The sequence below is a fragment of the Desmodus rotundus genome, chromosome 12 (assembly GCF_022682495.2).
Source record: "Desmodus rotundus isolate HL8 chromosome 12, HLdesRot8A.1, whole genome shotgun sequence".
Classification (NCBI taxonomy): domain Eukaryota; kingdom Metazoa; phylum Chordata; class Mammalia; order Chiroptera; family Phyllostomidae; genus Desmodus; species Desmodus rotundus.
The window spans coordinates 83,505,454-83,532,952 of record NC_071398.1 but is presented as its reverse complement, the minus strand read 5'-3'; the positions used below and the strand labels follow the sequence as shown (position 1 = coordinate 83,532,952).

Sequence of the window (27,499 nt, the reverse complement as noted above, 5' to 3'; positions counted from 1 at the left end):
GAGGAGTCGCGTTGGGCATGCGCAGTTGAGCACTTCACGGACTGGAGGCCGGGCAGACAGGGTTTCCAGTGCGGCAGCGGAGTGCTTGGCTTCCCCGCCTGTGTGGCCGCGCGGAGGAACTGGGAGAAGTTCCTGAACCCGCGAACCGGCAGCGGAAGTGGAAGGACGTAGGTGTGTGGGAGAGAGAGACCTATGCCCGGATTAATAAACCACGATAATTTGCTCAGCAAAGGGTGTGGGAATCGGAGTGAGCCTCTCTGCTGAGGGTCCGTGGTTGTCGGCCAGAAGGGGATGGCGTGGCCAACAGAAGTTAAAATACAACCCTCCTACGTTTCTAATACAGCTCATTTATTTACTTTTTATGTCTCAAGGTATATGAGTTTAATCAGAGCACTATTCGCAGAACTATTCTGGCGAGAAGAGAAGGGGAAATTGGCAGTGGAAAGAGTGCATTTGGAATTTACAACTGTCTCAGAGGGCAGTTTTAGATGAAATTCTCTGAATTTTGCCAGGGGCTGCCTTTCCTCTTCTCTGCCCCAAACTCCTTATGGTTTGATTCAGAGAAAATTTACGAAAGATACCATTTAGTCTAGAAGCCAAGGAGACTATACATCTAGCCTCAAGACCATACAGACACATGCATTCGGGACCGAGAGAGACTAAGTCATCCATAGTAATCAGGCAGCATTGCTGACCCCATCTTGTCTGGCCTGAGTTAGCATTCAAAGCAGAGGGAGGGACAAAATGACCCTTAGAAGGTGCTGTAAGACCAAGGGGAAGGCTGCTGGTAGGTGTCCTGGTATGTCACTGGCTGGTGTTAATAACTTCCTGGTTCTGCTTTATTTTTAGGCTCTTCAAATGTCCGGAGGTCAGAGACGTGGCCCAGGAGCTGTGGCTAGTTAAAGAGGCCATGCTTGATGTTGCTTCCAGATCCCATGTCAACACTGAGTCCTCAGTTGCTAGTGGCAGCTGCTCAGCAGACCCTGGGCATGGGAAAGAGACGGGGCCCACCCCGACCTGTCTGCCTTCACCTAGCGGGAGAAGTATTGGCTGTGGCCCGGGGACTGAAGCCGGCTCTGCTCTATGATTGCAATGGTGCTGGGGTTTCAGAGCTCCAGAGCTATCTGGAGGAGCTGCAGGGTCTGGGCTTCCTGACCAAGGGACTTCACATCCTTGAGGTTGGAGGAAACAGCCTGATTGTCAGACCTGAGCATGCGTGTCAGCACCTGGAGCAGGTGCTCCTTGGTACTATAGCCTTTGTGGATGTCTCCAGCTCCCAACCTCACCCTTCTGTTTGCTCCCTGGACCAGCTTCAGGGCTTGAAGTCCCTCATAGCTGAGATCATCACCCATTTGCAGGGGTTGCAGAGGGACCTATCCCTGGCGGTCTCCCACAGCAGGCTCCCTTGCTCAGACTGGAATCTCTGTACTGTGTTTGGGATCCTCCTGGGCTATCCTGTTCCCTATACCTTTCACCTGAAACAGGGAGATGACAACTGCTTAGCCCTGATCCCACTACGGGTATTCACTGCCCGCATCTCATGGCTACTTGGTCAACCTCCAGTCTTGCTCTATTCCTTTAGTGTTCCAGAGAGCTTGTTCCCAGCCCTGAGGGACATTCTAAACACTTGGGAAAAGGACCTTAGAAGTCGATGGAGGACTCAGAATGACTTTGCTGACCTCACCATCTCCTCTGAGACAGTCACACTGCCAGCTGTGGCCCTCTGACTGTCTCTTTTGGAGAAAGTACTCAGTAAATATCCAGCTCTAAGTCAGGGATTGCAAATAGCAATCATCTCAAGTGACAATTCCGAGCATCTTGAGAACACTAGGGAGGAATGCTGTTGTCAGTTGGCCACATCTCTGATGGGCATGGGAATGGCATAGGTGGCGGCAGAGGCAGTATTGCTAGTACGTACTTGCCATTTCTATGGCAAGGAGTTCTCTTGCTTAGCTGAGATGGCTATTCCTTTTTCACTGGATAGAAGATGGAAGGAAAGAGATTGTGGAGAATAAGAAAGAAGGTGGAGGACAAGTAGTGTATCCTTGTATACTATGTGAGGTGTGGTGTGATAGGGTTGTAAATATACCTACCCCGTATGTGGGTAGCGTTCACTGGGAAGTAGCGGGACTGGGCTTCCCTGCATATTTGTGCACCTCCGACTGGATTGGGCTGAGAACGGTAGACCAGGATGCTCAAGTGTCTCACATTTGTGATATGATAGGTCATTCAGGAATAAACAGAATTCTAGGGACGGAGACTGTCCGGCAAAGTTTATTTGTTTATTTTACAGTAGCTTAAAAAAATAAAGTCAGAAATTGCAGTTGCATTGGGAAAACCCACACTTTAAGGTAACCAAACCTGAGGTTTTTTATTGGGTTTCTTCTGGTTTTCACCCGAGGAAGCTGTCACAGGTTTCTCAGATCATCGGCCTGTCCTTGTTGGCCAGGAACACCGCCAGTGCTACAGCCATTACTGCCATCAGCAGCGATAGCCATCGACCGCACTGCCTCTGAGGGGGAGGAGGAGAGAAGAGAAAGAAGCCACGGGTTGGCTGGAGAAGAAACAGGCAAAAATAATCTTCCTTCTTCCCATTCTCGCGCAGTGGAAAATCTTGGTTGGGGGAGGAGGGAAAGGGTTTTACATCATTATGTCACTTTGTCACCTCCCTTGGAATAGAACCACTTCCCTGGTGGTCACTGGCCCATAAGCCAAGATCATTGGCCCAGGGAACCACAGCCAGCAGGGCCTAAATACTGATATGACCAGTCAAAGGTAGAAAATAGCAAAATTCAATTATTTCTGTTCATATTCCTTGCTACTTTTTCTCTCTCCTTCTGTCCTTGCCACTACTACATTGAAAAGGCTAAAAAACACCATTTCATACTTCAGCTAATAGTAAGTCTTTCCCTTTAGGCTTAAGAGTTCTATGAAAATTAAGTTCGGATGCATAAGCCAGTGTTTGTTTCCATGGCTGCTATACTGTCAGTATAAACGAAGCTGAATGGCACAGGCCGGTCAGATGTTGGCATGGGCTGATAAATTTTATCTGCCAGATTTGGCTAAAGGAGGAATAGTCCCACCATTGTCTAGTGCTATATGAGAGGATCAACGCTCTTACTCTGGGAGGCAGCTTCTGGCTCTGGTTCAGCTCTTCTCGACAGTGCTGGAGCTTACGCAGGCAGGAGAGATACTCGTCACTGAGGTTGTCTAACTCTGAATGCAGTTCTCTGCACTGAGGGGGAGAATACCACCAAGGTCATCACCAGGTAGGGGAGAGGGCCCCATGTAAGTTCCTCCTCCATTCATTTGGAATTTGTACCACCTTCCTCCCTTCCCAGCCTTTCTCAGAGATTTCATTTTGCCTTTTGACTGTCTCACCTAGTTTGTTCAGAATGTGTTCATGTACATGATTGATTAGAATGCATATTATATAAATAAGTGCCTTCATGCGTTCATGTAACAGTGTGCACATGCTTTGTAAGTGGGGACACCAAAAATGAAGTTCTTACAGTACAGAAGACCTGAAAGTGATCACAGAACAAGTCTCTGCCAGTAGCCAAGGGTACGTGTCTGTGAGTTTGTAGATGGGAAGAGTGAAGAGCTTCGTTACTTAAAAAACTATAAAGTTTTAACATAGTGTAAGGCAAAGTTTGAAGAGTTAACGTTTATTAAATGTTAATGTTTATTAAGAGTTAATGTTTAATGTTTATTAAAGAGTTAATGTTTGCATTTAGGTTGACTTTATACAAGGTAACTAATAAAGTGAGTAAGGATTGGTGTACGTGAGGAAGGAGAAAGATTGACAAGTTAACCCTAAAGCGAAGACATTTTTTTACAGGTAAATGAATACCCAAAGGCATCCAGTTACAATGTAGCTGTTGAAATCCCTGCTCTCTGGCTGCCTCCCAGTAGCTTTCCCTACCACGGTGGGCTGAGCCCCTCATTAACTGAGGTCACATCTCACCTCCTTTTCCTTGGCCTGGAGCTGCAAAGTCTTCTTTTGCAGCTGGTCTCTGAAATCCCAGTCTTTCTCCTTCCCTGTACCCTCAGGCTCCACTTCGTTATGGGAGGGCTTTGGACTCCACTCAGACAAAGCCTGATCTAGAAAAGCAGCCACATGCTCAGTGATAGAGAGGCCCACACCTGTGAGGGAGGGCCCTGTCACTGAGAGAACCCCAAGGAGGGAAAGGGAGGGGAGGGGAAGAGGGAGGGTCTGTCTTTGGTTACAATTCAGGGAATGGAATTCTCTGACTTTTAAAGAACTCCCACTGGGAGCCCCTGCTCAGCCCGGAAAGAGAGCTGGAATTTGAGCCCCACTGAAGGCAAGGTTGGCATTTTACTTTTCTTTGTATCAGTCCTGTCTTCATGCCAGATACTTTTAGAGTACATTTATTAATCCAGTTTCTTTGGTTATTGGCCACATCCTTCTAGTTCGTCCGGTAGGTTTGCTGGATGCCTTTCCCTTCGTTCTTCAGTCCAGTCCTGAGAAGGCAGTCATACCCTAGAATTCATCTTCACGTGGTTAAAGATGGCATTTCAGCCACCTCGCAGTCTTAGTCTTGTGAAAAGCGCACTGGACTAAAAGTTAGAAATTCTGAATCTTTGTCGTAGCTGTGTCTTTAATTTGTATGACCATAGACTTTCATTTTCGTGCCCGTGCTATGTGGGCACAATCACTTCTGCCTTATACGTTACCCTGCGGTTGTGCTGAGAAAACGAAAGGCTACGAGCAGCGGATAGGTGAGGAGCTCTGCCCCTCCGTACACAGGACGCGATCTTCCCAGGAAGCTAGGGCGGCAGACTCTCCGGGGCTGAGAGGGAGGTAACTTGCAGGCAACATGCTTTAGACTTGGGAAGTTGGATGTCATTTGGAAAGGCAAGTGTAAAAATTGACATGAAATCCTGAGTTCAAAATCAATTTATTGAAATGTTCAACACAGACATCTGTTTTCAGGGGGAGCAGAAATCCTTTTTCACAGTTGATGTACCTCTCACAATAGAAGGCTAACTAGTTGTTCTCAGAGGCAATGATTAGTCCTGAAGAAGCGACCCCAGGTCCCTGACCTAACAGACTCCCAGAACTGGGAGGTGGAACTCCAGGAAGTCAAGGTGCCCATCCCCATGCCTCTAGGCAGGCAAGGAAAGAGCAGTGTCTTAGAATTTGTGGAAGTAAATTTGCTGACCTTTCTTTGTTAAGAGTTTCTCCTGTTCTTGGAGCTGTATGGATTGACTCTGCAGCAGACCTGTTGGAAAACACGAGAAGCTTGTCTGTGCTAGCTTATTTACTGCAAAGGGTATATTTTCAGAACTCTGCTCAGAATCTTAGTTATTAAAGATGTTCCCATCTGTTACTGGTTGAATAGGGTTACCCCAAATTCATATGTTGAAGTCCTAACTCCCAGTACCTCAGAATGTGACCTTTTTGGAGATCCTTATTTTACAGAGGTAATCAGGTTAAAACAGGACATTAGGGTGGCCCTAATCGAATGTGACACACCCTTGTAAGAAGGGGGCATTTGGACACAGACATGCGTAGACGGGAGACGTATGAAGAGACAGGCACACAGACAGGACAGCCATCTGCAAGCCAAGGAAAGTAACGGAACAGATGCTCCCCTCACAACCTCAGAAGGAACCAGGCTTGCTGACACCTTGGGTTTGGTTTTCTAGCCTGCAGAACTGTGAGAAAATAAACTGTTCTTTAAGTCACCCAGTCTGTGGTGCTGTGTTGTGAATACACCGTCCTTATATCTCTTCCTGCTATGTCTTTACCTTTGAGTCTTTCTTTTCACAGACCTTTAAGTCTATGTCTTTCTCAAATGTTACTCTAGAAGAAAGGCTTTCCCTGATGGCCCTGTATAAAATAGCAAATATTTCCCTTTAACCTGCTTTATTTTTCTCCGTAGTAGTTACACTACCTGACATATTTATATGCTCATAAAAAACTCCATACTTCACTGTAGAGCTTAGAATGTAAGCTTCGTTAGGGAAGGATCCACGGCAGTTATGTTCGTCACTGTATCCTCTGTACAGCTGGAGTGCCTGGCCCTGGCTACAGGCTCATTAAATATATATTGAATAAATAAAGGCATGATTTTCCAGTGACTTCCTGACCACTCAGCGCCTGGTCTGCAGGAGCACAGCTTCTGCTGGTGTTTTTCCTCCCCTTTCCCTGTGGTTGCCTTGCTATTTTAATATTCATTGCTGTGTGCATGAAACTTCTTGTCCAGTCTCAGAGGTTAAGGTAGTGGGCAACCAGCAGAGCTATTTATTTAACTAGGTTCTCCAGCTTCTCAAAAATTGTCTACTTTTTTGGCCCTGGCCAGGTGGCTCAGTTGGTTGGAGCGCTGTCCCATGCACCAGAAGGTTGTGGGTTTGATTCCCATTCAGGGCACATACCCAGGCTGCGGGATCGATCGCCAGTTGAAGTGCAAACGGGAGGCAGTCGATCGATGTTTCTCTCCCTCTCTCCCTTCCCTTCTCTTAAGAAATAAATAAGTAAAGTCTTTCAAAAAATTGTCTACTTATGAAAGGCCCCCTTTCCCCTTTGGCCCCGATATGTAGTTTTGAAGCGGACCGAGGCATATGTAGTGTGAGCTTATTTCTGAACCATTCCTTAGTGACAGCTCAATGTGACATATTCATGTACGTAATAATATACAAAATAAGAACTACCTTGGAAAACTTCACACTTTAAAAAATCTGCAGTTCTGGGGGAGATGCAGGTGGTTGTCATTGGTATGGAAGGAGAGAAGTAGAAAAGGGAAAAAAAGGACAGGTTAATACATAACTTGTGAAGAGCCGTGTAAATGACCTCATTTCATAAGAAGAGGATCTGAAAATGTGCAGAAGTAGAGGCGATGCCAAAGACTGTGCCCCCCAGCCCCTCCTCTGGATGGCTTTCCTACGGCAGGAGCCCCAGGAACACCCAAAAGCCACCTGTGCTACTTTTAGAACCTGGGGAGGGAACTTACTCTGCAACTGCTGTACTTCGGTCACCAGGGCGAGTTTCTCCTCCTCTGACCTCTTTAGTTGATCTAAAAATGAAATATTGCAAACCAAAATAGAAGAACCCAAGATTAACGAACTCGACCCCGAGGATGGGAATTTGTAACAGGTACTGCCTGCTCCGTGGCCTCTGATACGGGTCAGGTGGAAGTTGCTCTTCTACTCTTCCCAGTTCTGCGTAGGCAAACCAGAACCACAGTACCTTGGGTGTCACTGAATTAACGAGTGGGGCCGGATTAGGTGTTGTATTCGCACACAGTTTGGTCCACTCTCAGCTAACTGCACAGGCTGTGACGGAAACCTTTCAACTGACCTTTCCAATTAGGAATGTGGCCTTGACATAAGACTGATAGGGGAGCAGCTGTGATCTGGCCCAGAGGGATGGGCTGGAAGAGAGAGCTGATACTACAAGATTCTCTAGTGCTGCAAAATTAATTTTCAGTCTTGGATGATTAAAATTGCCCTGCCTTTCCCTTAGGGTAAAATGAAATCTTAAAGCCGACCAAACAAATGAAAGACTGAAAGACTCCCCCGCTGGTTTCCTTCTCTGCGCTCACTCAGCCAGAGGCCCCAAGGAGAAGGGTACCTTGTAGGAGCCGGCTGTCGGAGCTGCACAGGTCTCTGTCGCCCTGTAGGCACTCGATCTTGGCCTGCAGCTCCTGGTGCTCATTCTCCAGGAGTCGCAGAGCCTGGTTCATCTGGAAGTCTCTACTGTCTGCCCCCTGCAGGGGGGAAGAGGGGCCAACACAGAAGCAGGTCAGTGCTAGGGTGGAGGGTGGGGGCAGATTCCCACGGAAGAGGAAAATTGTAGGACACTGTAGAATTTTAGAGGTAGGAATGTTAGGGAAATAGAAAAATAGGGAAGTTTTTAAAAAAATTTCTTCCCTTTGCTCTATTCCTCTTATTACAAACAATGCATTAGATTTTTTTTTTTTTTGATATTCACAAGGGACTCATTTGGGTAAAAGCCCACGTTAAAGAATACCAAATCGTTTTTCTAGATGTCTTCACTTTATCTTTACTTTTCATGTAGCACTATCAATTGTTTTGGTAGTGTCATTTTCACAAAGAGTTAAGGTTAAAAAGAAAAAGATCTTTGTAAGAGTTGCCTTGTAGGTGATTGAGACATGGATGCAATGCCGTGGCCAGCTAGGTTTGCTCCTTTGATAAGACACGCTCTTATCAAGTGAACTGTAGTCAGATCCCGCTTCAGTAAAATTAGAAAGGTAAACTTTGGGGTGGGTCCTCAAAATTCCAAACAACAGAAGGAAAAATAATGGCGAATATTCATTGAGGGCTTATGTGTACCAGGCATTGTGCTTAGTGCTTTGCATGGATCACATCACTTAACCCCCATAGCAATCTCACGATACAGCCATTCTTCTCATTTTAGAGATGAGGAACCCTTGAGAATACCAAGGATATGGCAGGATGTCTTAGTTCATACTCAAGTCTGTAAGTAAATGAATGACATTTGTTCTCTGCCAGTAGTGGGCATTTCTGAACTGGATGCTCTGCTGGGATGGGGTGCAGAGGGTGAGTTGGGATGTGACAGTAGGCTGGATGAGTATTTCAGGCCTTTCCATTTGGACTGTGTCATTTCAGTGAACTCTTGGTTCATTTGCATCAGCAGGGCAGACGTCCTTGCTACACTGCAAATTAGATTTCAGAGCCAAAACAGTGAGACTGGTACAAAGTGGGCAGTGAGGAACTGAAAGCCAGATGGTCTCGGTTGCCTTTGAGGAGCAGCTTCAGGAGCAGCTTCTCTCCATCATTGCTGTCACCAGCCCTTCTTCCCCTAAATCCTGCCCCCTCTTCCACCTCCTCACCCCCAGGGCCTGTCACCTGCAATTTGGACTGGAGCACATGGAACTGGCTCTCCAGCTCTCTGTGCTGGGCCCCCAGGGTCCTCCAATCTTCCTTCAGAGCCTCGTACTGGTTCCTCCACTCTTCACACTTCTGCTCAGCCAGAGCCAGGGACCGCTGAGGGAGATAAGGGAGATGGTAGTACCTTGGGGTTCCCTGGAGTTGTGCGGCTGGCTCTCAGAAATGCCCTGGTGTGCCCAGCGCCAAGTGCTATGCAACGTCCCGGACCTGTGTACTCTGCAGTTGCTGCTCTGCGCTCATTTTCTCCTCCAGCACTTTCTGCAGTGACTCCTTGGCTTTCTGCTCATAGCTGTGTTTCTGGTCTTCCATCTCCATCAGTACCTTTTTCATTCCCCAAGGGGAATATTTCTGCAAATTTGATGCAATTCAACAAATACATATTGAGCTTCTGTGTGCCAAAACCTGAGCTGGGTTACAGAAATGAAAAGAATTTGGTCCTTGTCCACAGGGCAGAGATACCAGTAATCTGGTGGAACTTTTCTTCTAGGCTAGAGGTGGGAAGCGAAAGTCTCTCAGGTAACGTGAAGGGTGAGTGGGGTTAATAAACAGGGCCCTTGGCATGCTGGGCATTGTCTCCCAGGCCTTCCACAGCCACTGGAAATCCAACATTTCCAAAGCAAAATCATCTTTCTAAATCTGCTCCTTTCTCTTAGGCTTCCCCTGTCTCAATGACCAGCATCTTCACCCACCCAGTCTCCCAATCCCTAAACCAGGGAGTCGCCTCGATTTCTTTCTTTCTTTCTCCCAGTATTCAGTTGGCTATCGACCCTTGTCAGGTCAACCTCCTTTACAGCTCACACCCATTTCCTCTCTATCCCTATCGCCACTTCTTAGTTCAGACTCCAGTAATACTATCATACTGATTAATGCAATAGTCTCCGTATCTTGCCTCCCTTCAAACTCTTTTAGTTCTGCGACTATAGGTTTCTTTCTAAAATGCAAATCTGATCATGTCACAACCTGCTTAAATCTTTGTAGATTCTCAGTGTCCTCAGGATCAGGTCCAAATTCCTTGGCATGGTTTCTACTTACAAGCCCAGACTTTCATTCTATGCTTGTTTCACCCAAGCTGAACTGCTTGCAAATTCCCTACGCACTGTACTTTCTGGTCTCTGCCTTTGCTCCTAGAGCTACTTCTGCCTCCTAGAGCATGTTTGCCCACCCTTTTCATCTGGTTAACTTGTACTCATGCTCAAGATTCAGCCTAAGAATCATGTTACTTCTGATAAATCTTAATGAATTGTCCCTACCCCCGGTTAATTATGGATTAGGTAGCTTTTCTTAGTGTTCACATAGTACCCTCTATATGCCTCTATCTTTCCACTCTGTCTCTCTTATGAGACTGTAAACTCCTCGGGGTGGAGGCAGGGAGTATACTTTATAATTAATTAATTAATTAACCAATTAATTAACCAATTAATTAATTAATTAATAATCTTTGTAGCTTCAGGGACCCCTAGTAAATAATATTTTTAAATTAATATATTTGCATTTAAAAATTCCTCCTGGCTTCAGGGTCAAGAAAAAGACAAAAGAGCAATTTTGTAAATTCACTGGGGGTCTTGCTGTTCCCATGCCTTTCATCTTTATGCCTGTGATTTTGGGGAACACAGGCAGCTTTTACTGTCAATTCTGGACTACCCATTAGGTGAGCAGTAACCTAGATAATGCAAATTTAGGGATCCATATGAAATCATTCCCATTTAGCTTTGTAATCATCTGAAAATTTGGATTAAATGTGAATGGGTCTTAAGTTCTTGGAACTTTTATTAGAAAGCATATCCAGGAATTATTGGTTGAAGTCATACAAGGGTATGGTCCCAGTTAGACTTAACTGTGCTGGTCACTGGCCAGCTGTGTCCTCTACTGAAAATGAACTCATTGGCATTCTGGATTATATCATCAGTCTCTTATGAGCTTGGTTGGCATCGTTTAATTCACAAGAGTCTGACAAAGGAGGTCATACTGAAAAAATAGAAGTTGTGGATCAGCAAATCTGCAGACTATAAACTCTCCTGCAAAATTCCAGCTGTGGCCTTATCTCCCTAACTCCAGATGGGAGCAGACTTCCTGTTCCACCTCATTCTCTCCCTTGACAAGTCCCCAACTATTAGAAATTCATCACATCTCAAGTGAAAGCCAATTTCTTTCCATCTCTTGTAATCCAAGATAAGGCCAATCAAGAGATTACTGAAGCTGGACAATACTGCCACAGGGAAAGTCAAGGTCAAGTCTTACTTTCTCCCACAGGTTGCTAAGAGATAAAATTTGGCTATTGAATGAGTTATTTAGAAAAATTTCATTATAATGTTCAACTCGTCTGTTCAGAGATTGGGACCTGTACAAGTCTACCTGTGTGGTGTGAATCTTTACCAAAGGGTCCTCTCTACAGTTCCAGGTATTCTCAAGGTTGCCCTGGAGCCAGTAAAGTGCTTGGTGCTGCGATTACTTCCCAGGGTTCGAAGGGAAGGGCACTGGGAGAAAGAGAGAGGTGGCTGGACAAAGAGCATGGACAAATGATAAATTGGGGATCAAAGTGAAAATGGCAAAGCCAGAACTGGGTGAGTAGGAGTAGATGCCTTTACCTCTATCAGGTGGCATTTCCAGAGAGTAAGATTGAGGTGTAAGCATTCTCCTTTAATTCTAGATTCCTGGGCTGGTAGTGTTCTCCAGAATGCTTACCTGGGTACAGGTATACAGCTGGTTTTCCAAGGATCTCAGTTTGCCCTTCAATTTGTCTTCATTAAGTTGTCCCTGGAAAAAAGAGGTAGAGTAAATAGAGTTTGGGGCAAAATATAGTGTGCAAAATGTTTTGTTCTGTATTCCCAGACTACCACCTAGAACACAGTCTGTGCTCAGTGTTTGGAGAACTGAACTCTTTCAAGAGATAGGGAGGAGAAAAGATGATAAAGGATGTTTGGGTAGAAGAGGATCTTTTCCTCTTTATCTGGAACAGGAGAAGGAAGAATCGGCCTAAACCCCAAAGTCCTCTTTGTACCATGAGGTTTTCTATTAAATGGCTCAGGATATCCTGCTGTTGCAGGAGATAGCGTAGGAAGAACTCTGAGACTGCTCTGCTGTTGCTGGCCGCGCCTATAGCATCCTGGTTGCCAGGCAACACCTTTTAACACTTAGGCAGCAGCTAGGAATGAGTGGCCAAAGAGGAAATAAAGGCAAATCTCTCACCATTACAACCTAACAAAGAATTTAATACAGGAGGCTAAAAGCAAAAGCTCACATGTTGACCCAGTAGTCTTGAGCCTTATTCGATAAGGCTGCCAGGGGTCCCGAAAAACAAGTGAAACTATAATAGTGTGTGGTGGGGGGAGCCCTTGAAAGTCTGTGTGTATCATCTCCACTAGCTAGGAAAAGGAAAACCTTGAGACTGTGTATTCATCCCAAGGCCTATAAGGGAGAAGGGGAAGGGAACCAGTGCCCAAAAGAAAAAACCCATAATTAACTTTGGTTAACTGCTTCCTGTCATGTACAAAATGAGCAAATAGAGTCTGGAGCAAGATAAGGATTCAGGCTAACAGACCCCCCCCCCCCATACCTGTATTTAGGCAGTCACTTCCCCATGGAAAACTGGCACCATCTTTACCCGCCAATCAAAATGTAACTCCCTCACCTCCATCCTGCCAACTATATAAGTCCTCAGAACAAAGAACCCTCTCTCTTCTCTTGGCTCGTGGCCTTCTTGCCACATGGGGGGCCTCTGGCCACTCTGGTCACTAGGCCCTTGATCACCCCTTTTTGGCCACCTAGGCCTCTGGCCACCTAAGCTCTGGCCACCCAGGTGCTGGCCACCTGGCTGCTTCTGGCTACCTTGCTTTTGCTCTTCCATTAGAACTTAGCACTAATACACTTTTTGTGCATGCTAATAGGCTTGCTGATCTGTGATTCTTTACTGTGCCAGCGAGAAGAATCAGAGTTTCTCCCATATCATTACCAGGGGTCCACTTGAAGGAAAGCTACTAAGGTGTCCTTTCCTTCTCTCATTACCTCTCTCTGCTGTCTGTCTGGGCACTTCTGCACTCCTCACCTCCTTTCAGTCTTGTACATGGACCTTTACTTCTAAAGGACAGGCCGATAAGATTAAAGGAGTCTTCCTTCCTAGGGGGAATACACATTCTCTCCCTTATCCTGTTATGTGCTGAATTTTGGTCCCCTCCCCCCCCCCCAATTCACATCGTGATATCCTAACCCTAGTGCCTTGGAATGTGACTGTATTTGGAGATAGGATCTTTAAAGACATAATTAAGTTAAAATGAAATAATTAGGGTGGGCCCTATTCTAGTATGACTGGTGTTCTCGTAAGAAGAGGAGATTGGGATATCAGGACACCAGAGGGAGGACAATCATCTCCAAGCCAAGGAGAGAGGCCTTAGGAAGAAGAAAAAAAAAAAAACAACCAATCTTGTCAGCATCTTAATCTCAGACTTTTAGCTTTTGAAATTGTGAGAAAATAAATTTATTGGTGAAGCCACTCAGTCTTTGGTGCTTTGTTACAGCAGCCCTAACAAACTAATATACTCCCCTCCCTGCCCCATCCCTTGACTGAAAATGAGAAATTTTTTAAGAAAGCAAGAAATGGAGGAGAGATATTAATGCAAGGTGTGTGTGTGTGGCGGGGAGGGGGGGAGAGTGGGGTGGAAAGGAGGGTGGTGAGAGGGTTTTCCAGAAAGCCACATTTTATTTATTCATAAACTGGGTTTGTCTAAAGGCATTTTGAACATTGCAAGAGGGATGCTAATTGCAGGGGTGAGATTAGATTTTCAGTATTTTAGCTGAGTAGCTAACAACTTCCTTGCTGCTTTGTTCTTCCGTCCACCTGTAGAACTTGTCCCTTTTCCCCAGGTAGATGTTCTGTCCTTCTAACCTTGAGTTTGATTTAAGGTTGTGTGAGTGGATCAGGGTGAGGAGAGGGTGCCATCAAGAACTGGTTTCCCAAGGAGACTGCCGTGGATCTCTTTAAGAGTAACTGACTTTCATAGCCTTTCCTGGCTTTTTCTAGCCAGGCCCTGTGGGACACTTGTGAGGTCTAGAAATTACGTTTCTCCTCAGGCCTGAGGTGCCATGGCTCTAGTCAGGCGCATTTCCAACCCTCATGACGCTTTCCAGTCTATAAGAACCCGGGGGCAGAGGAGGGGACTCAGTTTTGAGGCCTGACCCCTTTAGTGAGTTTCAGGGCACCTGGGGTAGGCAGGAAGTGGTATCTCACAGCTCCTGTTTTGCTCTTGTTTGGCTGATTCTTCTAACCGAGGGAGCCAGGAGGCGCCCCCACCCTTTCTGCTTCCTGTATTACTCAGCTGGGTCTTGCAAAAGCAAAAGGCTTTGCCAAAAATAATTTTTCAAAGTGTCTCCTGCTATTAATGTTTTTCATAATGTCTCCTGTGAGAGCTGAGACTCAGGGATTTTGCACGTACAATAACCACAGGGCTTTGGGACAGATAAAAGATGGACAAAGACTTCCACTGTTCTGGGCTTTGGAATAACTGGTTACAGGGCTGCATTCCCCAGAGTGGCCTGTTCATCGTCAATGAGCTGAAATCCACTCCCTCCACACCCATCTTCCGACTCTGAGCATTTTCTCTTGCTTAAACTCTCACTATGCAGATTGCAATCAAAACCACTGAGTTTAAGGTTTATCTTGCTATAGTTTGAAAAGAAAATAGAGCAGCCCAAAGCAATATTCCTACACTTTCCCCAGTCTCCTACCCTTTTTTGGTAGCTTCTCTCTCCTTCCTTACTACGGTTTTAATTCAATAGTTTACCTCTTCTACCTGTTTTTGTATTTTAGCCGCAACCCCAGATTACTTTTCATTCATCTTGCAATATAATATAATTCACGATAGCCCCTTCGGGGGGAGGGAAAGGGCCACCGAAGTCTGAAAAAAATTCTTGTCTACAGCTCTGCCTTCCCAGACTCCCCAAGGCAGGCAGTACAGTTGCAGCCAAGTTGTTGCAAATAGGTCATGTATTTTCCTGGTCTCAGTCCCAGCTCGCCCTGCATGAAGCCTAGTGGTACAGTATGTGGGGAGAAGCACTTTTTACAGGCCTACTGTGGACTTTTATTGGGCAATCGCACTCCTGGAGCCCAGGGAGCACAGTACCCCCAATTGGAAGAGGGAGCAAGGTGAAGGCCATACACACCTGGTGCCGGTCTGAGGGCTTCAGCTCCTGCTTCTGCTTGGCTTTCCCCTGCCTCTGTTCTTCAGGAACACTAGCACCTCACCGCAGAAGTGCTAGCCCCCAGCTCATCTCTGCTCTAGCAGAGGTGGCTTAGGACTTGCAGCCAATCCTCTTCTGCACTGTCATCTCAAGATCTCGTTTCTACTTTGCGGAACTTAAAAACCCACTCGTGCCCCCTTCTGTTTCTGTGTTGCCCAACACCGAGAGCTCGCTTTCTTTCCTGCCTGAACTGTTTCTGCTCTGAAGGTTGTACCCAGTTTAGGACTCTGGTAGTGCCTTAGGGCCTGTTGCATACACAAGGCCCAGAGTGAACTTGGAGGTTGGAGGCAATACAGGGAGCTGATCCTTGGAGTTCTAACAGAGCTTGCTGTGAGCTTCTCTGCATTTGAAGTTGAATATTCAAATCACGGAGGCCAGACGGTGGGGGGTGGGGGGGATAAAGGCTTGAACTGGGTGGGCCACATCCCTGTTCTGGCCACATCCTCCCAATTATTTTTCCCAAATACCACAATACCACAGACTGGGGCTATCCTTTCATTGAAGTTGAGGCTTCCATGGAAGGAATAGAAGGCTGAATGGTTTTGTTTTTAGGATAAAGTAACTGAAAAGTCTTAATTGAAAAGTCTGAGACCATTTTTCTTAAAAAACAGGAAGCTTGGGGGTTGGTGGGGAGGACAAAGAAAGGGAGGGTGAGTAGTGGGTGGGATGGAGATAAGGGAGGGAGAAAACCACAGCCAGGGGAACTCCTGCTTGCCTGCTGGAGTGTGGAATGAAACTGCCCCTCAGAGTCTACATCGAAAATGTCTCTTAACATCTCCCCCCGCCCCCCCATTCCCACCAAGCTTGCTGTCACTCAAGCACTGCTTCTGTCCTACCTGGGATATTATAAGAGTATTCACCACCCCCACCAGGAGCTGGGGTCCTCGCCTTTTAAAGCACAGATCTCATCTCTCCAATTGAGCATCTTCTAAGGATGGACCAGATGCTGTAGGACTTTCTGAATAAAGCGTAATTCCACGGTTATCCTACTTAATGTCCATAGCAGTGTTTCCCAAAGTAGGGATAGCTCTCAACTCATGAATCTGAGATATCTGTGTTTTCTTTCTAAAGTGGAGGCCATACATTATTTAAGTTTGAGATTACATGTTCAACAGTAAAAGTTTAAACCTCATAATTCTAGAGACCTGTCTGAGGTCATTTCTGGTCTTATCTTTGAAGTACTCTGACATGATCTCTTCATTTCAGCCACACTCTGCTATGTCCAATGCTTTGTCATACCCTGGCCTGTAATCATTCTGATTTCTTTATCTTTCTGCTTTTTCTTCCCCATCATCATTCACACTTCTATACTGGTAAATTCCTATTCATCCTTCAGGACCCAGCTAAAATGGTCCCCATCCTTTAGAACCTACCCTATCCCGCCTCAGGCAGGATAATTGCTTTCTTCTTTTTTTGTTGTGCCACTTTGTAGACACTGCTGTTACAGCTTTATCACATTATATTAGAGTTCTTTATTACATGTCCCTGTCTTCCCTGCTGGAGTGTGAGCTTCTTGGCAGCAAAGACCCTGTTCCTCCTTTTCCCCTGTAGCACGAGGCCCAGTGCATTGTTGGAACTTATCAAATGTCTGTTGAATAAGTGGATGAGATGACCTCAATTTAGTTTATCACTGAAAACCACCCGGCATGCACAGTTGTCTGCCTCAGGCTCCTACTCTGCTCATGAAAATGTCTTCCTTAACAGTCAGGAGTCCTAAACATAGATACCTAAACCCAGGTACAATGATGGATGTGAAGAGAGAGGGCTGAGCTTAAGGAATCTTTTTATATCACAGGTTGGTTCCATGCCCTCCCACTTCCTCTCTCTGTCTAAGCACAAGCCACCCATGTGGTAGGTTAGATGTTTACAGAGGCTTGTGAGGGTGTGTGTTCTCTCTTTGCACCTGGTGCTTTATGCTCTGATGGTGTCAAACTGCTTGTAGCTCTCTAAACACACTAGTCTAGGGGTTTCAATGTGGGGTCTGAGGACCCCTGGGAATCCCTGAGATCCTTTCAAGGAAGCTCTTCCCTTTTCTAACTACAGATCTGTTTGAGAACAGATTTTTGTCATATGCTTCAACCAAAACAATGTATTGCAACAGATTGAATGCAGAAGCAAATATGAGACTGTAGCTATCTTCTGTTCAGCCAGACATTAAAAAGGGCTGCAAAAGTTGAAAGCAATATGAGGCTTCTGGTCAAGATGGAGGCATAGGCACACATGCTTTGCCCCCTCACACAACCACAGAAAGGAATTACAACTAAATCTCAAAACAACACCGAGAACTGTCACAAATTGAACTGTATGGAAGTCCAACGACCAAGGATTTAAAGAAGCCACATCCATCCAGAAGGGTAGAAGGAGCGGAGACTCGGAGACAGGGTGGAGAAGCGAGGAGATGAGGTGTGGCGTGGAAAGGAGGTGGCAGTGGCAGAATGGGCACGGGCGGTCCCACATCCATATGTGGTAGATAAAAATCAGGAGGGATACCTTGAGAGCGTGCGATCCTAGCTCTAGGCCAGACCTCAGAGCTCAGGTTTCCAGCACTGGGAAGTTAAACCCCATAACTTCTGACTGTAAAAACCAGTAGGGGTTAGGGGAGTGGAAGAAACTGCTGGATTTTCAGGAAACTTCATGTAACAGGCCTGCATGGTCTTAAAATATATGCAAACCCACCTAGTCTGGGATTCAACACCAGGGCAACAGTCAGAAGGGCGCCAGTCCTGTATGTGGAGTGGGTGAAGTGACTGGAAACAGGGCGAGTGAAGGGCAAACCCCCTGAAGCCAGGCAGCAGCACAGTCCCCTCTCTGAGCCCCTTCTCCACACGCAGCCACAAAGCAGTGAAGCAGGTTGCCCCACCTTGGTGATTACCTAAGGCTCTGCCCAACACAATTTACACATGCCTTTTACAGGGAGTAAAAGCAGCTCTACTTAATACACAGAAACAAACACAGGGAGGCTGCCAAATCGAGGAGACAAAGAAATATGATCCATACGAAAGAACAGAGCAAACCCCCGGAAAAAGAACGAAATGAAATGGAGATAGCCAACCTATCAGATGCAGAGTTCAAAACACTGGTGATCAGGATGCTCAAAGAACTCACTGACTATGGGAACAACATAAAGGAAGGAATGAAGGTTACACTGAGTGAAATAAAGAAAAATCTACAGGGAACCAACAGTGAAGGGAAGGAAGCCAGAATTCAAATCAATGATTTGGAATATAAGGAAGAAATAAACATTCAACCAGAACAGAAAGACGAAACAAGAATTAAAAAAAATGAGGATAGTATAAGAAGACTCTGGGACATCTCCAAAAGAGCCAACAACTGAATCATAGGGATGCCAGAAGGAGAAGAAGAAGAGCAAGAGCAAGAAATTGAAAGCTTATTTAAAAAAATAATGAAGGAAAACTTCCCTAATTTAGCAAAGGTAATAGACATAGAAGTCCAGGAAGCAGAGAGAATCCCAAACAAGTTTGACCCAAAGAGGACCACACCAAGACACATCATAATTAAAGTGCTAAAAGTAAAAGATAAAGAGAGAATCTTAAAAGCAGCAAGAGAAAAGCAGAGAGTTCCCAACAAAGGAGTTCCCATAAGACTATTAGCTGATTTCTCAAAATAAACTTTGCAGGCAAGAAGGGACTGGCAAGAAGTATTCAAAGTGATGAAAAGCAATGACCTACAATCTAGATGACTCTATCCAGTAAAGCTATCATTTAGCATGGAAGGGCAGATAAAATGCTTCCCAGACAAGGTAAAGCTAATGGAGTTCATCATCACCAAGCCATTGTTATATGAAATGTTAAAGGGACTTCTATAAGAAAAAGATCAAAACTATGAACATTAAAGAGGCAACAAATTCACAACTATCAAAACTGAATCTAACCAAAACAAAACAAAACAAACCAAAAAACAGACTAAGCTAACAACCAGAACAGGAACAGGATCACAGGTATAGAGATCTCATTGGAGGGCTATCAGCAGGGAGGGGGAAAGGGGAAAAGGGGGGAAAAATGCAGGGATTAAGAAGCAATATTGGTAGGTACAAAATAGACAGGGGAATGTTAAGAATAGTGTAGGAAATGGAGAAGCCAAGTAATTCATATGCATGACCCATGGACATGAACTAAGTGGGGGCTATTGCTAGAGGGAAGGGGGTACTGAGCAGAGGGGGGCAAAGGGGGGAAAATTGGGACAATGGTGATAGCATAATCAATAAAATATATTTAAAAAACTTTAAAGCAATGTTACTCCTCTCACTAATTTTTAAACATATACCTATTTTTCATAAAAATATAAAATTTAGGTTAACATGTAATATATTTACTATTTTTTGAAATTAATATGTATTTTAAGATTCCTGTTTTAATTTCTAATGTGATAAATTCTAGTATGGTAAATATAAAAAAATTGAAGGGATTTCAATAATTTTTTAAAAGAGTATAACGGGGTCCTGAGATTAAAATGTTGCCCACTCATTGTACTAGACTCTATCATGCCTCTTCATTTCTGCCTCTGCTATATCCCCTGTCTAGAATATAGTTCCTTCTTCCACATCTGCCTAGAAAATACATATATAGCTATCCATATTTCCTTGGCTCTCCTCTTCTCTAGAGTTATTCATTCCTTCTTGTATACTACTATATCTTGAAAACATTTCTTTTACGTCTCCTGTCTCTGCATTGTTTAGTCATCTGTCTCCCCAACAAAACCACAAGCTCTCTAAAAGCAGAAACTCTAATTAATCTCATTATTTCCAGTGCTTGGTACAGAGTACATGATCTATGAACATTTATCAAATAAATGGACTAAAATCAGGAGGTGTGAGTTTTAGTTCCAGTTCTGCCTCTCACCAGCAGTGTGACTTTGGGTAAGCCACTTGACCTCTCTGACACCCAGTTTCCTCATGGGCAAAATGAGAAAATTAGACTAGATGATCTCTAAGGTTCTTTCCCACTCTGACTCATGTCTGGGCTGAATAGTAGGTGTGTGCTGGCTTCAAGTTCATATTGGTGTGAATCCCACACAAAAATATGGGACATTTACCACAATTAGCAATATTAACTGTGGTAGGATCTTCCATCTTTTCTTCTAACAAATTAAAAATGGGAGATTCTTGTTCCTTTTGGTTCTGGGTCTTCCCTGGGTTTGTACCAGCATTACCCTCAGCTGATGATCCTGGATTTAGCTGGGCTGTCCCATATATTCACTGGGGCCTCTAGGTCTTTACTATTTGAATTCCTGGTCTTGGGATCATTCCCAGCTGCTGCTTCTTCAGTAGTGAGAAAAAAACAAACAAACCCAAAAACAAACCCTTCTCTTGCTGGGAGGGTATGGAAAGAAGAATGAGATGGGCAAACTTAGATGCTTGTGAGCTTTGTTCAAACAAAGGTTTCATTTTCCCTTACCTTCCAAGAACTATCAGAGGCCCGAACCAGGGTAGACAATAGGTCTTGGAGAATCACCATTTTCTGTTTCAGAACCAGCTCCCTTTGTAGGGCCTCCTGGGGGACAAAATGCAAGAGGGTAAGATTAACCTAGAGGAGGAGGGAGTAGATGAATGACAGAGCTGAGGGGAGAGTTCACATGTAACTTACTCTGAGGTACTCAGAAAGCTGGATGATTTCCTAGGGAGAAAGGAAAAGGGTGGTCAAGAAGACTCCAGTTCTCCTGGAGGCCTGGCACGTGGAACCAGAGTCAGGGTGACTTGTGTACAGTAAACTTTCTTTCTTGGTTCAGACAGAGTCCCTCCAGCCCTTCAGGTCTATGCTCATCCAGGGAGAAGGTGCTGCCCCCTGCCCCCCCAAACCTAGCTGAGTTTATCATGAAATTCCAGAATATCAGAGTTTGGAGGAGCTTATATACCATCCTATTCAACCCCTCCAAGGTAAGGGTTTTCTTACCTTATCTAGAACTGCAACTCCATAACTGGGAAGAGAAGAAATAAAAACAAAAATAACAATGGATCAAAGAAACCAACATGTCAGGGGGCAGTGGGTTGATTCCATCTCTATTCTCTTCTGAAAGGCTGATAGGGTGGGGAAAATCTTCCTCTTTTAAATTAAGGTGGATACAGGAATTCATTGTGTTTCCTCTCTGCGTACTGGGTGAGGGTGTACGAGTAAAAGCTTAGAAGAAGGGAATGGTAGGGGTGTGAGGGAGGGTCAGGAACATGAAAAGCACTCACTTGGTTTGCTGACTGGCATCATTCTTAATCGTTGGCTGTGCTTCTTTGGCCTTTGTCTGAGTGCCTGAGAGATGCAAGATAAGGTGATTCAGAACGAGCGGGGAAGAAGTGGGGCAAGTAGGGAGGGGCAGGGACTCTCTACCGCCAGCCAGCGAACTGGGACTGATGTGGGTGGCAGGATTCTTTGGAGGCCTCAGTGAGGGAGGGAGGTTCTGCTCTTACCACGGTGGTGTTTAGGTGGCTTCTTGATGGGAAAATCCTGTGGTGGAAGGCCCCTGGCCTGGGTGGGGTGGTGATCAGCTAGATCCCTCCAGACGCCTGGGAGAGGATGATGCTGGTTTGGAAAGACCTCAGAGCTGGTCCCTGACACCTGGAAAGCAAGTGGGGGATGCTGGAAGCCTAGAGCCACTAGAACAGGATTCTTCAGCTGATTGCAGAAAGATAAACCAGTGATCAAATTTCAGGCCCTGGAAACCAAAGTAACCCCTTGAAGCCTTCAAAGCTGTAAGGTTCTTTGCTCTTGCTCTCCGTTGTTCTGGCTGGCAGGAATGGTCCACCTGAGGCCAGGAAATAAGGTGCTGGGCTTGTCTCCAGTTACACTCTCCAGAGTCCTGATCTACCTTGTTTGGTCTCAGCCACTTACACAGCCAGCATGACGATGTGGAAGGAGAACTGAGCTGAGTGAGGAGCGAGGGCATCTGTGACCAGAGCCTGCCTTTTCCAGGTCTTGGTCTTCCGTCAGTGTAATGAGTTTGGGGTAAATAAACTCTCAGGTCCCTTCCATACTCTGGAGTGGCTTTCTTCCTCTTAGTAATACCTGGGATATCGCTGAGGTGTGTGTGAAGAGAAGGTACACTAGGGAGTTGTAGGGAGGGATGTAACAGTAGTTGTCACAATTTAGTCTGCTCTTGTTATACTTTCTTCTTACACTTCAAAAAAATTCTATGCTTGTAACATAACACTCAAAGGCTAAGAAATGCCTGTGGTATTTAATCATGCAGACTGACTCAACCCCAATAAAACTTTAGATAACTGATAGGCTCAGTGGAATTCTTTAGTTAATTGTGTTTCCCGATTTTCTTCTCCTTAAATTTTTTTCAACAAAAATATTCAGAAACCTTCTTGCCTTAGAAAGTACACAGTTTTTTTTTTTGTTGTTGTTGTTTTTGTTTTTTTAACAATTGGGCTCAAGGATCATTTTCTGAACGGCACCTCCTATTGTGGACAACAGATCCATCGTTCAGAGACGGTGACGAAATACCTACTCTGGGTGGGGCACAATGCCAGGCATTTCCAGGGAATACAGTAGACCCATCCCTGCTGTCAGCATGCTCACAACACAGATAGGAAGACACAGGCAGTTTGCTGGCCGAGGTCACTTTGATGTACCCTGTTTCTTTTGCCAACACAGTTTCCTCCCAGGTCAGACTAAAGGGCTCTCTAATGATTCCTTAATCTTAGAGGATTAATAAACTCATAAGGACCAAAAGGAGCAGAGGTGGTCTGGAGAAGCTAGGGAAGGCTTCCTGGACTAGAGGAGGCCTTGGCTGAGTGAATTTAGTAAGGAATGGCCCGAGAGAAAGAAGGTGGGTGGGTGCAACAGCTCACAGAACAATAGAGGACAGGGGTGTGTGTGTGTGTGTGTGTGTGTGTGTGTGTTTCGAGAGGGGCATCAAGAAGATTGGCCCCTGTACCTGCCATACAATAATCATTCAATAAATACTCATTGAATGATGGATGAAGGAATGCTGTAGAAGATATGTAGACTGCCTAAATTTGAACTGATACTAGGAATTAGCTATGGAGTTGTTGTTAAACTGATTTTTATCTCCTATAAGGCAAGTGCAAAACAAAATGTAGCTAAACAGACAGACAGAAAACACAACAACAAAAATCTCTGAATGAGTAAGTGGCTAAGGGAGACTTTACTATATGCCTGAGGGGCAGTGATTCAACTTGAATCACTTTTCAGGGACCTTGAGCCCACCCATTCCCCAACAGAGCAGTGTGTCCCTCGACATGGCCCACCTGCTGTCTGGGGGAAGAGATCCTGTTGGCCCAAGACAAGGGCTTCTTGAGGTCAGTCTCCTGGCCTGTCCTCCTGGACAGACCTTGCTCCCGGGTCCGGGAGCTGTGTGTTTTATCTTTCTCCTCCACTTCCAGGTTCCTTCTCCTGAAGAACTGCTGTTGTCGGGCTCTCTGGAGCTGTTCCCTCTGCTGGGTCCTCAGCGCCTTCCCCACCTGGCGGCAAGTGGTCATGTTGGGGCGGCAGCGGCGGCTTTCACGAGTCTCCTGCCGGCGCTCACATTTGGCCTCGTAGCTCTCAGCCCACCGGGCCAAGCCAGGGGAAGGCCTGGGGTCCAGGCCGATCATGATGAGCTCCTGAACACCTGTTGTGCTTGGCTTCCAGTTCCTGGAATAGCTGCTGGGGTCTGCCAAATGCCGAGAGGGAGGAGAAAGGGAGGGGTCAGGAGATGGGCAGAAAAATGACTATCTCCCTGGACAAGGGGGCAGAAATAGCACATACATGTGGGTTGAAAAGTGAGGAGGTGATGATGTCAAACTGAGAGTCAGGACTCCAGGGTCCAATCTCTGGATAATTTCTGCTTTTCTTTGGCCTTTGTCTCTTCCTCTGCAAAGTGGAAAGGTCTTTCTGGCTGCCACTTCTTCATTGACCAAACATCTCACTTTGCCTCTAAGTCAGGGGATCATGAGAAATAATTGATAAAAATATCATGAGCTTATACCTTTTGGATGGCAGGCATGTGTTAATTTTCCAGGAACTCCTAGAGAACCACTTACATTGGCTCCCTGTTCCCAGATCTAAGTCAGCATTTATACTGCTCTCTTGGCCCAAGTTATTAAAAGATTGGGTGAGTGACTCTTCTCAAGGCCTGGAGGGGTAACCAGATCCCTCCAAGTTGTGGCCGGGTCTGAGACCAGCACCCACTGCTTTCTTCTCAGCCCTTAGCAATGAGCTTGTGAGCTTGGTACTGGGCATGGTTCAGGAGGGAGACCCCACCCTCCTGATTCATCCAATCATGATGTTCTGACAGTGGTCCAGTGGCAACCCACTGCCAGCCCAGGCTCTGACTCTCCATGCAGTTCCTCTCAAATCAGTGCTGGCTGAGCACCTGCCTCTGGCCCAAGGCAGGCAAGACTCCTTTCAGAGCTTCCAGCTCAATAATTCTCTGAGCCAAAGGTAGTACTTTTGGGGGGGTTATCTCCCTGTCAGAGCTGAGTATGGTGCCAAGTCTGCTTCCCTTAGCCCAGACACAGACTGTGCCATCAAAACCAACAACCACACGGATTATACCTCGTTACAGCCATTAGAGACAAAATGAGCATAAAAAACCCAAACAAAAACAGTGACCCCAAGTCCCCAGGCTTTCATGTAGAGGCCACACTTTGTGGGCCCTTTACATGGCCTTACCTGCTGCTCACATAACCCCCGAATCCTTCTTCCTCCTGTGCCTCCTCTCTCTCCCCTCCTCTCCCTCACCTACCTTCTGTAAATTGGTTTATTCTGCAGAACGCTCTGGTAGCTTGGCTGAGCTGAATCCTGGGCACTAGAAATTCTGTGCTCTGCTTCCACTGATCACAGGAAGGAGAGGTACTCCTGCTGACAGCTGCCGCTTCTCTTCTTGGTCTCTCAACCTTACTACCCACCACCCTGGGAAGCTTAGTTCCTGGGTAGGTCAGAGAAGGATACCCCAACTTCACCAACAGCAGGTCTTTGCTGGCTCTGGCCCCTCAGTTTATTTACAGGCCAAACAGACTCAAAAGGGAGCAGCCTCTCTGCCCCTTCAGTGGAACTTGGCTGCCCATCTGGCTCAGTCTGGAATTCTCTGCAAGACTCTTGTTCTCTCTCTGATCATACTACTCATTCCCTGGGGGTCATGGGTGGGGTGGTCTCACTCCCTGAGAGGGGTCTTATGTGGTTAGGCCCTGCACCCTCCTAATTGCCTGAGCCTTGGACGGGGCATAATCTGGTCTTGGGCAGGGCCGACCGCAGGCCGAGCTGTGAGGTTGTTGTCATGCTTGTTCTGCCATCCCATCCCTGGTGGGCTCTCACCTTTCTTTGGGCCTTTCTCCTTACTCTGTAGAGGTCCGCTGACTTCCCACCTGCCACTTTCTTTATCTAAAAGCTTAGATAAGGACCTGAGAGGCCCATTCATATTAAGTTGTAAATGACTTCATGGAGGAGACTGGGATTATGTGCAGGCGAACTCCACGACCAGAATCTGTGCTGTGGCATCCTGTGCCGTAGCCCCTGGCTCTTCTGCCGTGGGTGGAGGAGGCAGGGGAGCCCGGCTCTGGGCTCAGACTGTGTGGCTTCATGTCCTGGCTTTGTCACCTACTATCTATGTGCTTTTGAACATCTCTAAGCTTCAGTCTCCTCATTTATAAAATGGGACCCTATCTCATAAGGTTATGGAGATAAAGGAAAAAATGCACGTCAAGCATCTGGCACACAGCACACAATAAATGTTAGCTTTTTATACTAATAATAAACCTAGGGTATGACCATTCTTACCCCCGTCCTGCTTATCTTGGCTACTGAAGACGCAGTGCTCTAAGACAATGGCTTAGCACTCCCAGGACCAAGAATGCCCCATCCTCTAGTCCCTCCACCCCTTTTCTCTTTGAAGAGGTGCTGTTTATCTCACGGAGGGGATGCTATTTACTGCTCTGCTTCATCCGTCCTCTGGGTTTGGGCCAGAAGAAGAAAAGACTTCTCTCTGGTCTGGACACAACCACCTTCTCAATTAGGTATGGCAGAAAGGCAAAGAAGAGACGGGGGTGGAGAACCGGTGTCCAGCCTGCCTGCACTCCACCATTAATGTGGGGTGTGAGGTCCCCACTCTGTTTGGCTCCAGGTAATCCACAGGCTATGCAGAGGAGGCGGATCCCCGGTCATGGAGAATCTACCCTTCCGCTGTGCTGAGAAGAGGGCTGTGGGGAGGAGATGGAGTCTGAGAGGAGGGCTCTCTGGGCTCTAGCAGGCTGTGTACCCCAGTCCACTGCAACACATGCTGCCCTGCCCTACCTCCCGAGGGGCACATGTTGCCCAAACAGGGAGATGCAGTAGAAATGGCTCCTTAGGGAGGGGAGCATTCCCCGACTCCAAGGCGGGGGCACCCGGCAGTGGAGTCATACCCAGCTTTCTGGGATGTGTTGACTATTCTGACTTGCTTACACACAAGAAGCCATGTGGGAGGCTGACTGACAGGGACAGGCTGGAGAAGAAAAAGGAATTGGTCCCCGTGTGGTTCAAAGAGAGGTCACTGGGCCACTGTCCGGGCTTTCTGGCATCTGTGGGGTGTCCCTTGGCAGCATGACAGGGTACAGTTGGAGCTCCGGAGGTACACGGGACTGGCTGGAGACAGCACTCCTTACTGCCAGAGGAAGATATGAGGTGCTGCCCCTCACCCGACAGCAGTTTGTCGCTGCCACCCCAAGTCTCTGCTTCCACTTCCTGGCTCTGTGTGCGGTGACTGGCTCCCTTCATGGGTTGGCCTACGAGCCCAGAGCTCGGTGTGCACTGAGGGGAGAAGGGCCTACACCTAAGCTGCTGGAAAGGCAGCTTCTTGTTTGGGGGATCCCTGCTTTGGAGGGCACTGTAGAAACTCATTTAATTTATGCCCCTGACACTGGGTTGCCCGAACCCTGCCATTTGACTCACTCCTAATTTAATCTAATGGATGGAGGTACAGAGTGATGGAAGCTCTACCTCTGTGCTGTGGCCAGTGGCTCTGGAAACCAACGCAGAGTGCTGTCTTGGTTACCCAACACCTAACACTCTTAAATTACACCATCTGCTCCTGTATCTCCCCCTTCAGCCCAGGGAAGCTTGGATGATGGACGGTCTTCTGTTCCACCCCGGAGTCGGAGGACCCCAACCTGAACACAGAAACATCCTCCTTTTCAGTTACCTCGGGTCCCAGGCTCCAACCCAAGCAGCTCAGAAAAACCTTCCAGCTCCCGGGCAGATCTTGGCTCTGGTCTCAGATGGGGCAAGACAGCAGCTGAGTAAAGTGCAAGCTCTCAATCCATGGCTCTGGGCCCCCTTAGCATTTCTCTTCTTGCTACCGTGTTTCTTTTTGCACAGAAACCTTGCTGAAACAGGAAACAGATGAAGCCACAATGCTTGCTCACCCCAGTTCCTCTCTCTTG

The 27,499-nt window shown here is 46.4% G+C and overlaps 2 protein-coding genes across 8 annotated transcripts; one reads left to right on the top strand and one right to left on the bottom strand.

Moving 5' to 3' along the window:
• The first annotated feature begins 36 nt into the window (after positions 1 to 36).
• On the top strand, positions 37 to 2,091 carry C12H1orf74 (chromosome 12 C1orf74 homolog). Of its 3 annotated transcripts, none has more exons than XM_024552272.4 (2): positions 37 to 171; positions 850 to 2,091. In XM_024552272.4, the coding sequence occupies exon 2, from the start codon at positions 918 to 920 to the stop codon at positions 1,725 to 1,727; it is 810 nt and encodes a 269-aa protein (XP_024408040.2). In that variant the 5' UTR covers positions 37 to 171; positions 850 to 917; the 3' UTR covers positions 1,728 to 2,091. The 3 variants fall into 3 exon arrangements, with proteins under 3 accessions (XP_024408040.2, XP_071076174.1, XP_045044231.2); XM_071220073.1 differs by having other exon boundaries at positions 48 to 167; XM_045188296.3 differs by lacking the exon at positions 37 to 171 and adding an exon at positions 184 to 371.
• A 284-nt stretch (positions 2,092 to 2,375) lies between these two features.
• Positions 2,376 to 27,499, bottom strand: TRAF3IP3 (TRAF3 interacting protein 3). Of its 5 annotated transcripts, none has more exons than XM_024552257.3 (16): positions 27,259 to 27,499; positions 23,351 to 23,754; positions 21,545 to 21,692; positions 21,323 to 21,386; positions 21,039 to 21,063; positions 20,733 to 20,762; positions 20,544 to 20,639; positions 11,581 to 11,652; positions 9,106 to 9,246; positions 8,857 to 8,994; positions 7,598 to 7,733; positions 6,978 to 7,040; positions 5,187 to 5,246; positions 3,968 to 4,104; positions 3,122 to 3,235; positions 2,376 to 2,512 (listed from the first exon to the last, which is right to left on the bottom strand). In XM_024552257.3, the coding sequence occupies exons 2-16, from the start codon at positions 23,693 to 23,695 to the stop codon at positions 2,420 to 2,422; spliced, it is 1,662 nt and encodes a 553-aa protein (XP_024408025.2). In that variant the 5' UTR covers positions 23,696 to 23,754; positions 27,259 to 27,499; the 3' UTR covers positions 2,376 to 2,419. The 5 variants fall into 5 exon arrangements, with proteins under 5 accessions (XP_024408025.2, XP_045043824.2, XP_045043793.2 ...); XM_045187889.2 differs by lacking the exon at positions 2,376 to 2,512 and adding an exon at positions 23,850 to 24,017 and having other exon boundaries at positions 2,978 to 3,235; XM_045187858.2 differs by lacking the exon at positions 2,376 to 2,512 and having other exon boundaries at positions 2,978 to 3,235.

Coding starts and splice junctions, on each gene's coding strand:
- TRAF3IP3 (XM_045187889.2), bottom strand. CDS start 23,695: ATGATCGGCCTGGACCCCAGGCCTTCCCCTGGCTTGGCCCGGTGGGCT. Junction 8,995..9,105: donor AGCAACTGCAGAGTACACAG/GTCCGGGACGTT, acceptor TATCTCCCTCAG/CGGTCCCTGGCTCTGGCTGA. Junction 5,247..6,977: donor CGAAGTACAGCAGTTGCAGA/GTAAGTTCCCTC, acceptor GTTTTCCAACAG/GTCTGCTGCAGAGTCAATCC.
- C12H1orf74 (XM_024552272.4), top strand. CDS start 918: ATGTTGCTTCCAGATCCCATGTCAACACTGAGTCCTCAGTTGCTAGTG.